Source organism: Typopeltis vanoorti, chromosome 23 (assembly GCF_054136105.1).
Source record: "Typopeltis vanoorti isolate ZY-2024b chromosome 23, IOZ_Tvanoo_1.0, whole genome shotgun sequence".
NCBI classification, from domain to species: domain Eukaryota; kingdom Metazoa; phylum Arthropoda; class Arachnida; order Uropygi; family Thelyphonidae; genus Typopeltis; species Typopeltis vanoorti.
The window spans coordinates 34,098,339-34,109,534 of record NC_143571.1 but is presented as its reverse complement, the minus strand read 5'-3'; the positions used below and the strand labels follow the sequence as shown (position 1 = coordinate 34,109,534).

The following is an 11,196-nucleotide window of genomic DNA, read 5'->3' as shown; positions in this document are numbered from 1 at the left end:
ACTTGACACCTCCAAGGATTCTCACAGAGGGAGGGCACCCTATAACTTTCCATTTCCACCAACTACACAAAAGTAGGACCTGGTTTTCTTAAGAAACTTCTTCCAGCTTTCCTTATTCATTACCAAGTTACTCAATTTTTCTCAAAATGTTTTTAATATCTCAGTTTTTTTAAGGAAGGTCTTCATGCACTTCTGGACATGGTTCTTTAGGAGATGGATGTAGTGGAAGTACAACACCAGATAGTTTGACTCCAAGAGCCTTAATATCCATTTCCATCTCACAGGTCTTCCAATTTTCCTTTTGGACTAGCAATGAACATCTTAACTAATCTATTATCATCACTATACTGATTTTAATGTACTTAATGTCTGACTCATAAATTCATTATTGTATTGTTTTCTCCACACCCCATTCTCATATAATGCCACAAAAATATGTCTGAGAATTCTTCTTTCAAGTAGACATAGCAATATTTCGTCTGTCATTGCTAATACCCAGTTTTCTGAGTAATAAGTTAATACCAGTCTTGCAAACATTTTGTACATAGTTATTTTTGTTTTTCTTATAATTCCTATGATAGTGAACACAATTCCATGCTCTTTTGAAATTCAATCACTTTTGCTCGTCTTAGATGGTGGCAATTGTCACATTTGCTAGCTTTGAAACATCCATAATAAGGAGAATGGATGAGCTTTGTACCCAAAGTTACTGCTCCCCTCACACTTTCACTTAAATAGAAAGAAATAACAGTTCCACGTAAGAACATATCCTGTTATCTCACTTTTAATTTCGGGACTGTTGTGATGGGATATACTCATATGTGATGCAAGTGATGTACATAAAACTGCAAACAAAAGTAACTGACTTCTGTTACAAGAAAAATAGGTAATAATCATACTGTTCACACAGTTTTTCAGAAGAGTAACTTTAATAAAATATTAAAATGTTTACAAGATAGTTTGATATGTTAACTTTATTTTTCATAATACATTTCTGATAACAAAATTTTAAATTCTTTGCAAATATAAACCCAAATGAGAAGAAAAATATTAACACTGCAAAGAGCTCAAAAAGTTCACCTAAAAGTCTCAAAAAAACCAAATGTAATGAGGAACATTTAGTTTTATAAAACATTTACATAGTCTCTTTAAAAAAGCACACACACACGCGCACGCATACACACACACATTGAAAAGAAAGACAATACATAAAGTTCAAAATTAATAGACGTGTAAATGGAGATCCTCATTTTTATTTTAAGAAAAGAAACAAATACTTTTTCTTTCTCTCTTTTTTTAACTAAACAGTGCCACCAAAATTAGCTAAGAAATCTCTAGATGTATAATAATAATATATATTTACAATTATAATAAAATATAATTTGGAATAGTGCACTTTTTTTTTTCATAAGGAATAATACGGCAAATTCTAAAACTTTTAAGGGAAATTTATTTATATACCAAAATTACAAAGGCAAGCAATATGTTTATGAAGTCAAACAAGAATGGCAGCATAAAATTATCATAAAATAATATCAATTATATACTTTATTTTCATATAAAAGAAGATATCTCATCACTGTAGTGCAAATCCAAACTTATTATCTTAGCTATCACTGAAATTCCATCTCTGGGCGAGTCCACGGAAATATGCAGGTTGTGTTAGTTGTTATAGCCTGAAATTAAGAAGTAGCTTAATACATCAGAATATAGCTACATGAACACTGTTGTAATGCTGGATGAGAACAAATGAATAACTTGGTAAGCAAACCAGTTTGAGCAAAAAACTTCAGTAACTGATAAATGAATTAGGCTGAATTCTCTTTGATACGATAGCTACCTTTTTTGTTTCCCCCCCCCTTTAATTTAAATCATAATTTACAAGATTTAGTTGGCTGCATGAAATTGCTACTGTCTTTGTTGTAATATTTGATGCCTACACCGGACAGCACAGTTTTTTTTTTTTTGTTTGTTTATTTGCTTCCTTTTATACAAAAATGTTTTTAATATCTCAGTTTTTTTAAGGAAGGTCTTCAGGAGGAAGTTGCACTTCTGGATATGGTTCTTTAGGAGATGGATGTGGTGGAAGTACCACACCCACAGCACCCTCTTCTTCAATGCCACCTACAGCTCCTTCTGGTGGCCCAGTAGTAATATTTGCTGGGGGTGCAGGTTCCAGAGCACCATCTGCAGCTGCAGCAGCTAGATTTGTGATCGATTTACTTTTAACACACTGAAAATCCACATGCCTGCTCTTTGCTTCCTCTTTCTCCCAGGACATCCGTAAAAATGGTCGTTGTACATAATTATATATGACTTCTGCTCTTCCACCTGGTCGACACTTCACTTTCTCCTTGTATGTTGGATAGCCTTTGATAAAGAGAAAATAAAAATTAAAACATCTGTAGAAATCACAAATACTTTACATCCTTAAAATTAATCTCTTGTTTCTCTTGAAAGTTAGGATATTCTATTTACAACTAATGAGAAGATATAAATTAATTTTCTTTAAACCATTAAACATGCTTTAATAATATTTTCCAACAAGCCATCGAAAAAAGCATGAAAAACATTTGGCACATTCACCTGTGAATTACTGCACCACTTGCAAATCTACCAGATTAGTACCAACCCAGAGACAAATGTCATCATGAATGACATTCTGCACAGTCATGATTTTTTCTTTCTTATGGGAGTACTTAAGGAACCTCAAAAATCACAGTTACATCAGATACTTACAGCCCTGCTGGAAAAGGAAAGCCAGCAAGAGTAACATATCTATCTCCAATGAAGATAACCATTAGAGAAAGTTAGTGGCATTATAAGAGTGATCGAGAGAGAGAGCAAAAGGATTTGATAGATTCAGACATTAGCCAAAGATCAAAAAGGGGAGACTGATATATTAAGGTGAACACTAGCATGCATGCCACCATTGCGATGAGATGAGTCAAAGAATGTGTAACTCTTTGGGAAAAATGAAAAGAGTAGTACTCATCAGCTATAATCAACTAATGTCTTTTATTCCCTTTTAGGGAGTAGATGAGGCCTTTTAACCCTATCTAGCATTTGGAGACTGAGTGGGCAGTTCAATCTCCACTGGAAGCCAATCAGAGATAGCTGCCCATGACTATTTTACACTGCAAGAACTTTTTCTTGCAATGTAAATTAGTTATGAAAAGGTGCTTTGAATGTCTATCATTTTTAAAAGCGAGTCTTATCAGTAAACTTATTTATTTTTAATGTGAATCCTGCCCATGAAAGGTTGTAAACCTGTCATACATTAGTATGATGGGTTGGCTAATGGATCCAGAAACCTTGCTTTGTTTGGTCTCAGGAGCAAGGTTTCTGGATCCTGAATGTCTGTAGAAGATGAGTTTCATCAACTGCTGTGAAACCCTACGATAAGTAGAATAGTGGTCTCTCAGCATTTGATGAAACTCATCTTCTACAGACATTAGTAAATGTCCATGATATAGTGGGTTTGGCATCTTCCAAACTACTGGAGAAAGTAGAGACACTATCCACTCATCCAATCAGGCCAGCAGACCACAACATATAAATTACTGTATCATGGACTTCAAAATCTCTGGTACAATAACAATAATGTTTTTCTTTTTCCTCTAATCTTTGAAGAGAAGAAGAAAATAATGAATAAAAAGGAGCACAAAACCTATTATGTGTACTGCAAGCCAGCAACATGATGGATACTGGCTGTTTTGTTTTAAAACATCATCAGATGTGGAACAGATATAATTGATTGCGAGTTGTAATGTCATTTCATTAAATCACGTTAAGCTCACTGACTTTTTCATTTCTTTATTATTGATTTATTCATGTTTTGGCTATCTGATAAGTATATCTATACTCAGACTATTGGTTCTTCATCTTAAAACCTCCAGATTACATATTAACTCAATCTGATCATCTTGGTTCAAAGTACTGTATCATCCAGGGGTGTATATTCAGGTTATGATACAGAATAGCAACATCACCAATAATATATTTCTGCATTTATTCCTGTTAAGTGCTCCCCAAATTATTTCCTTGCTTCCAATGATTCCTAAAATTCAACACAATATATTAAATCTAATCTTTAAAGGTACCTGTGGCATTTCCGAACCTGGTAATTACCAGATACCTTAGCTGGCTGAGTGGATAGCGTATCCGCTCTCCAGCCAAAAGGCTGCGGGTTCAAATCCCACCGTGGGCATGGATGTTTGTGATTATCTGTGGAAATACCAGTGGTGGTCAGCAGTAGACGGTGTTGGTGTAGTTGCGATCAGTTGGTGATTGAATGGTGGAGACGGAGTTGTAGAGCAAGTGCCCTCCATTGATGAGTCCTTGGACTCCCTGGAGGTGTTAAATAATAATAATGTAATTTGACAAACTTTGAGCAGACAGGCCATTCTGTGAAAAAAAGAATTAATGAACTTCAATATTATATTGAATACATGAAACCTCAAAAGTCTGGTCTGGCACAACTTTGTATTGAGTAAACACAGTATCCGGTATAATGAAGCTCGTTTTCTCCAAAGAAGTGGTTTTAAATATGAATGCCTTTTGCAAAGTCCTTTTACATTTGCCAAATCTGAATCGAAACCATTCTCTCTCTCTCCCCCAAAGTTTGGGAGAGTCTCATTTTAATGTAACCATCAAAAAGTTTTTAATATTATTATTTATTAATATTAATTTCTAGCACAGAGCAACAGTTTTTAATTGGTAAACCACTGGATGTTGTATGTACTTTATATTCCCGTTTCTTTGATTTGCTTGTTTCTATGCACTGATGTACTATTATTTTCAGTATGTGCATATCTGTACTTTCATTTCATTAAGTTAATTACATGAAGTAATTAATTACTTAATTACTTCATGACCGCTATTAAGCGGTCATGAAGAGGACACTTTGACACATAAATATTGCATCGCATTCATGTTAATAGTCTGGGTGTGAGTGGTCATAAATCAAATAAAGACACTTCTGAGCACTTCGAACAGATGTATGGATGGCACAGCAGGTCAAATTCTTAGCATTCCAGTAGTTTTAAACCATCCAGAAGGCAAGGCAGGGTGTGTGCTGAAAAAAATAGCACCCAGAAATCAGTGGCTATGATTGGTTATTGTGTCAACCAATCCAATTGAATGTTGTCATTTGTCATGAGTTGCTGTTTTTGTTTTCTGAGTTTCATTTGTTTTGCGTGTGTAAAGTGACCGACATGTTTAGGCCACGGATCTAGACAAGTTCTTAATATATAATTTTCTATAAATAATTTATAACTTTTTTGTCCATATTTACAACGAGAAACATTCAGATCTACTGAATGTCCTGTTTTTTCTGTCAAAGTTTTTGTATGATTTTAGTCAAAGGAGGTAAGCCTCATCCTCCTCTTCCAAATATACTATTATAATAACACCTCTTGAGTAATTCAAATATACCAACCAAATATAGCATTCTCTTTCATTATTGTTTTCTAATATATCTTGAAACAAACACACTGTCCCCCCTCCCATTATACACAGATTTGGTTACAATTAATTCATAAATTAAAGTATTCAAAGTTATCCTGCAATTAATTGCATTGGACCACTTAAGATGCACTCTTAAAACTTTCATACATCAATAATAATGCAATCATGCGGTTAAATTGACGTGAATTTTGTAGCAAGGGTTGCATAAACCACATGACAGCAAGCCACTGATATTATTTCTTTGTTTAATTTTTATTCTATTTTTGTATGTGAATATATTTATGAAATTTTTAACACATATTAGAAAGTACTAAAGTTACTGTGCTATGAAGAAAGGTTTCAGAGATTAAATGCTTGCATATCTGTTTCTAAATGTTAATGGAACATATATTATTCTGTCTCAAAAATACAGAAAAAAACAATTTTAAAAATATATCATGATATAAGATGAAACATCTTAATTTTATAAATCTCCAACATTCAGAATTAAAAAAAAAAAATGCAAAACCTAAATGAACAGTTTCTCCATAATTTGAGATAATCAACTATTCTTACATACCTCATACATACACTGGTGTCCAAAACCTAACAATGAATCACGTTTCTGAGTATTACTATTTCTGAGTATTACAACAGCAAATTCTGATGAATCAGTTTGTGGCAATTTGCATTACTGATGATCCTGACCGGAAAGCAGGTATACATTCAAATTTTCAAACTGTGCGCAAAGGGTCATGTGGTATCACTCAACAGGATAAAAAGCAAAAGGCTGCACTAAGTGAATTGTGTTTGAAGGAACCCCGTTTTGCAAAGGAATAAAGTTGCAAACTGTGATGTCTTGTAATGTTTCAAAGAAGACATCTAAATGATTTCATGCAGGGAAGAATTATTGAAAAGCTTGAAGAATTACTGACATTGCCAGAGAATTTGTAATCTCACATAGCATTACAAATTTTCTGGCAATGTCAATAATTCTTCCCTGGAACACATTCCAATGGAATGTGTTCCAGACATTTGCTAAGAGGTTGTCTCACTCTACTACCAGAGCACGAAGACAGATTTTTGGTTATAACAGCAAAATGTAATTGACACACCACTGCAGGTTGGCTTGCAAGTCGGCTCCATTCAAGCAAAGGTACAAGGATATCTTGACAAACTGTGGCAAGATGTCTACAACAAGTAGGCCGATACACCCAAAGGCCTGAAGTCTGGGTCCCTTTATCCACAGCTCATTTTGAGCACATTTTCACTGGTGTTGTGTCCTTAAAAATTGGACAAGACACCAATGGGCTAATGTACTCTTTACAGAGGAGAGACGTTTGCCTTTCCTCCAATTTTAGATGACACTTGTTCTGGCATGAAAGTGGTACTGCTTACCATCGCAAGAATGTTCTTGAAAGGGATAGATATAGTGGTGCTGGGGTCATGGTGTGGGGAGACATTATGCTTAATGGACGCACTGAGCTACAAGTGCTGGAAAAAGGGACTATGACTGGTGAATGATATTGCAACAAAGTTCTTTAACATTGTGTTTGATTGTAATGTGGTGCTGTAGGCAAAGAATTCATTTTTATTGGTACACAAGCAGTGGAGATACTTCTGGAGACTGAAGATATTAACTGAATTGAGTGGCCAGCAAATAGAACATTTGGGACACAATAAGGAGATGCATCGCTGTTCGAAATTCCTCTCCGGAAAACAAACAAGGCCTCATCCCAGTGGTGTAGCTAGAGCTTTTGCTGCCTGGGGCAGTCCCTGAGTTTGCTGCCCCTCTCAATACACCAAAAATACTACAAAAAGTCAAAACGACGTATAGAGAAATAAATTAAAACATTATGTTTATTTTTGAAGTAAAACTTTAATTTCAACATTCTAAAATGTTATATTTCTTGCTTTTCTGTTAGCAAAATGACCGATGACATTGGCGAAGTCTATTTCATAGTAATCTAGGTAATTCTTAATCAATTTTATTTAGAAAAACTCCTCTCACAACTAGCAACACTTACAGCAATCGTGAGGAAAATTCGCAGCAGTATTACAATATTTGGAACCAAGTTCTCGAGACTGTATTTTAGAAATAACTGTAAAAGTTCAAAAAGGTTCAAAGTGCCGCCCAGGGCGGACCACACCCTCTAGCTATGCCACTGCGTCATCCTTGCTCTGAAGGAATAGTGAGCCAGTTTGACTTAAAAAACTTCTGAATCATTTGGTGCAAAGTAGTATGGTATGATGTGAGAGCTGCATAGCAGTTTGGGATAGACATGTTCTATACTAAATGTCTCTTTGCCCCATGTGGGGACACCTGTAACCCCCATCGAGCGCGTCCCCTGGTGGCGGATCGGGGAATGCTCATCATAGTTCACTATGAAGGGGTAGGAGGGAAATAAAATACCTCCCACGAACCAACAGGATAACACTTCTCTCATAGGCCAGTCTGAGGGCTCCGAAGGTGGCAGCCCCACCACCAGACTCGGGTGCTGAAGGCTAATCCCCCTACACACCTTAAAATTTCACCCATTAAAAGATATAACAAAGAGATAGCTGAACTTCCTAAATGGTTAATGACAAAGCGAGGAAAAAGGTACATGAGATATGGAACATTAAAAGTGTACATGGAAAAGAAATAAATTAATAGATAAATTTAAAAAAATCGAGATTGGATATGATAGCAGTCACAGAAACAAAAAAGAAAGGTCAAGGTTGCCAAAAAATGAAAGATGGATATATATACTTTTTTTATTCAGGGTTAGTATGCATAATTAAACCAGATCTCAAAGAATATATTACTAAATGGCAACTAATAAATGAAAGGTTGTTGACAATCACTATAGATTTTAAATCAGATAACCAAGTATTCACTGTAATTGTTGCATATGGCCCAAATGATAATGCTAATAAAGAAATGAAAGATGCATTCTTCGAACTCTTACAAAACACAATTAAAGAAGTTCAAGGGCATATTATACTACTAGGAGACCTTAATGGCAGGGTAGAGAATCAAATAGATGAGGAAATTAAACAAGTGTTGGGATCACAAGGAGAAATAACCCAGAATAAAAATGGAGAAAGAATAATAAATCTCTCCTTATAAATAATTTAGTGATAGTGAATACTATGTTCAAGCATAAAGAAATCCATAACTTTACCAGGGAAAAGCCCAGTAGTAATGAAAAATCTATAATTGACTATGCCATCATAAGCAGATCTTACTGGAAGTATACAAAAAATGCAAGAGTCTATAGAGGTCCTGAAATAGGCAGTGACCACTACTTATTAGTATTGGAAATGATCCATAAAATAAAAGTTGAAAAATGTAGAAAATGTTGCAAGGGAATAAACGTTACAAACTAAAGAAAGAAGAAACAGCCATTGAGTATAAAAGTAAAATAGAAGAGAAGATGAAAGAAGTAGAAAAAGAGATATATGAAGACCAAGATGTAGAGAGCCTATGGTACAGGTTCAAAACACTTCTTGTAGAAACAAGCAAAAAATCTGTGATGTATCATTAAAATAATAAACAGAAGAAACATAAAACACCCTGGTGGACTGAAGAACTAAAAGAAGAAATTAAAAAGAAAAAGCAATTATGGAAGAGATATATAACATCAAAGCTGCAGGTTGATAGAGAACTATACAACAACCAAAGAAATAAAGTTAAAACCTTAGTGAAAGCAGAGAAAAGAAAATGCTGGGAAGACTTCAGATATACTTTAGAACAAAATTTTAAAGGAAACCAAAAACTCTTCTATAATCATTATTTAAATTAAGGAGATATTAAATCCCACATTGTTTTAAAACCGAATAAGAAACTCAAAGATTGGAATCAGAGAGTTTCATGCCAATATAGAAAACTATAAAGTATCGGCAACACTAGCGTTAGCCAATGCAAGTGACCCTAGTACGTAGTACAATACAGGACAACTCGCAGCAAAGGTGGTGAAGTTCTGATCGCTATTCTTAGGTATTTTCCATAATGTAAAAACACATTTCCTAGGAAATGTATGCTGTTATTACATTATGGAAAATACCTAAGAATAGCGATCAGAACTTCACCACCTTTGCTACGAGTTGTCCTGTATTGTACTACGTACTAGGGTCACTTGCATTGGCTAACACTAGTGTCGCCGATACTTTATAGTTTTCTATATCGGCATGAAACTCTCTGATTCCAATCTTTGAGTTTCTTATTCGGTTTTAAAACAATGTGGGATTTAATATCCCCTTAATTTAAATAATGTTTATATCGCCGAAATGAAGTTTATTAGCTCTTTATATTTAAGTAACTTAATGGTTGCACCTGTTTGGAAACTCTTCTATAATGTTTTAAGAAGAATGAGGTTGGAGAAAGAATGCCCCATAAAGTTTATCAAAAATAAGGTAATTTTTGATAAACTTACCGTTTATCAAAAATTTGTGAGTAACGTTGGAAAGTTACTCACAAATTCCGAAGACATCATGGAAAGGTGGAAACAGTACTCCAAGAATTATTGGAAGATGCAGGACATGGAAAAAATAGAACCCTAAGAGCAAGATATGCAAGCAAAATAGAAGATCAAAGTGAGGAAATTCATGCAAATGAACTGTTAGCAGCAATATATAGAATAAAATTGGGCAAATCAGTAGGCCATGACCAAATAACACCAGAAATGGTAAAGAATTTAGGAACGAAAGACATAAAATTTCTTTTACATCTATTCAATGTTGTATGGAAAAGAAAATTATTCCCAAAGACTGGGAAGTAGCAATAATAATCCCTATATTCTCGTAGACAGGCTTATACGTTGGTTATACATTTCTAAATCATTTAGGGAATTAAACAACGTAGATCCGCATATAAATTAAATTATACTTTAATAAATATTTCCGATATTTCGGCAATGTCACGTTGCTATTTTCAAAAGGAACTTACAAAAAGGCACGTGCACGCAGGCACTACAACACAGTAACTGAGAATGAAGATATGAAGCTATCGTTCTCCTAGAAGTCCTGATGGTGCCATAGTGGATGGCATTGATTCTCCCACATACAAATTAGCTAAACATTTGGCCAAAGAGCTCACACACTATACTGGCAACACACCATCACACATAAAAAACTCAGCCCACTTCAAAGCCAGCATAGAAAACCTTACACTCCAACATACTGACATAATGGTCAGCTTTGATGTGTCCTCCTTATTCACAAATGTCCCACTCAAGGAAACTTTAGAGCTAATCCAAGCTAAATTTTCTCCCGATATCTCAGCCCTATTTCAGTTCACAATGAACTCAGGCTATTTCGTTTGGCAGGGAAAATTCTACAAACAAATAGAGGGGGACAGCCATGGGTTCACCACTCTCTCCCCACCCTTGGCCAATTTCTTTATGGAGACCTTTGAAGAAAAAGCCTTAGCCTCTGCCCCACAAAAACCAACCATACGGCTTCGCTACGTTAATGATGTGTTCGCTATTTGGCCAGATGGCTCTGAAACACTCCTCTCCTTCCTTACACACTTAAACAACCAACACTCCAGAATCAAGTTCACCCTGGAAAAAGAGGAAAACAACAGCCTCCCTTTCCTAGACACAATAGTCACCCTCCAGCCTGATGGAACCTTAGTTTTCTCAGTTTATAGAAAACCCACCCATACAGGCAGATACATTCACCAACAATCCCACCACTTCCCCTCACAACAATATGGAGTGGTGAAAACACTATACAACAGGGCTAAACTAATCTGTTCTAATG

The 11,196-nt window shown here is 35.2% G+C and overlaps 1 protein-coding gene across 5 annotated transcripts in view; it reads right to left on the bottom strand.

The window, feature by feature from the left end:
- Positions 1-1,433: 1,433 nt before the first annotated feature.
- The window catches only part of mri (BTB/POZ domain-containing protein mrityu), a 323,678-nt gene continuing 313,915 nt past the window's right edge, over positions 1,434-11,196 (bottom strand). For all 5 annotated transcript variants that reach the window (XM_090412595.1, XM_090412596.1, XM_090412599.1 and 2 more), the window contains one exon: positions 1,434-2,370. In XM_090412595.1, the coding sequence (XP_090268721.1) occupies positions 2,021-2,370 (350 nt within the window). In that variant the 3' untranslated portion in view covers positions 1,434-2,020. The remainder of the gene's footprint in view (positions 2,371-11,196) is intronic.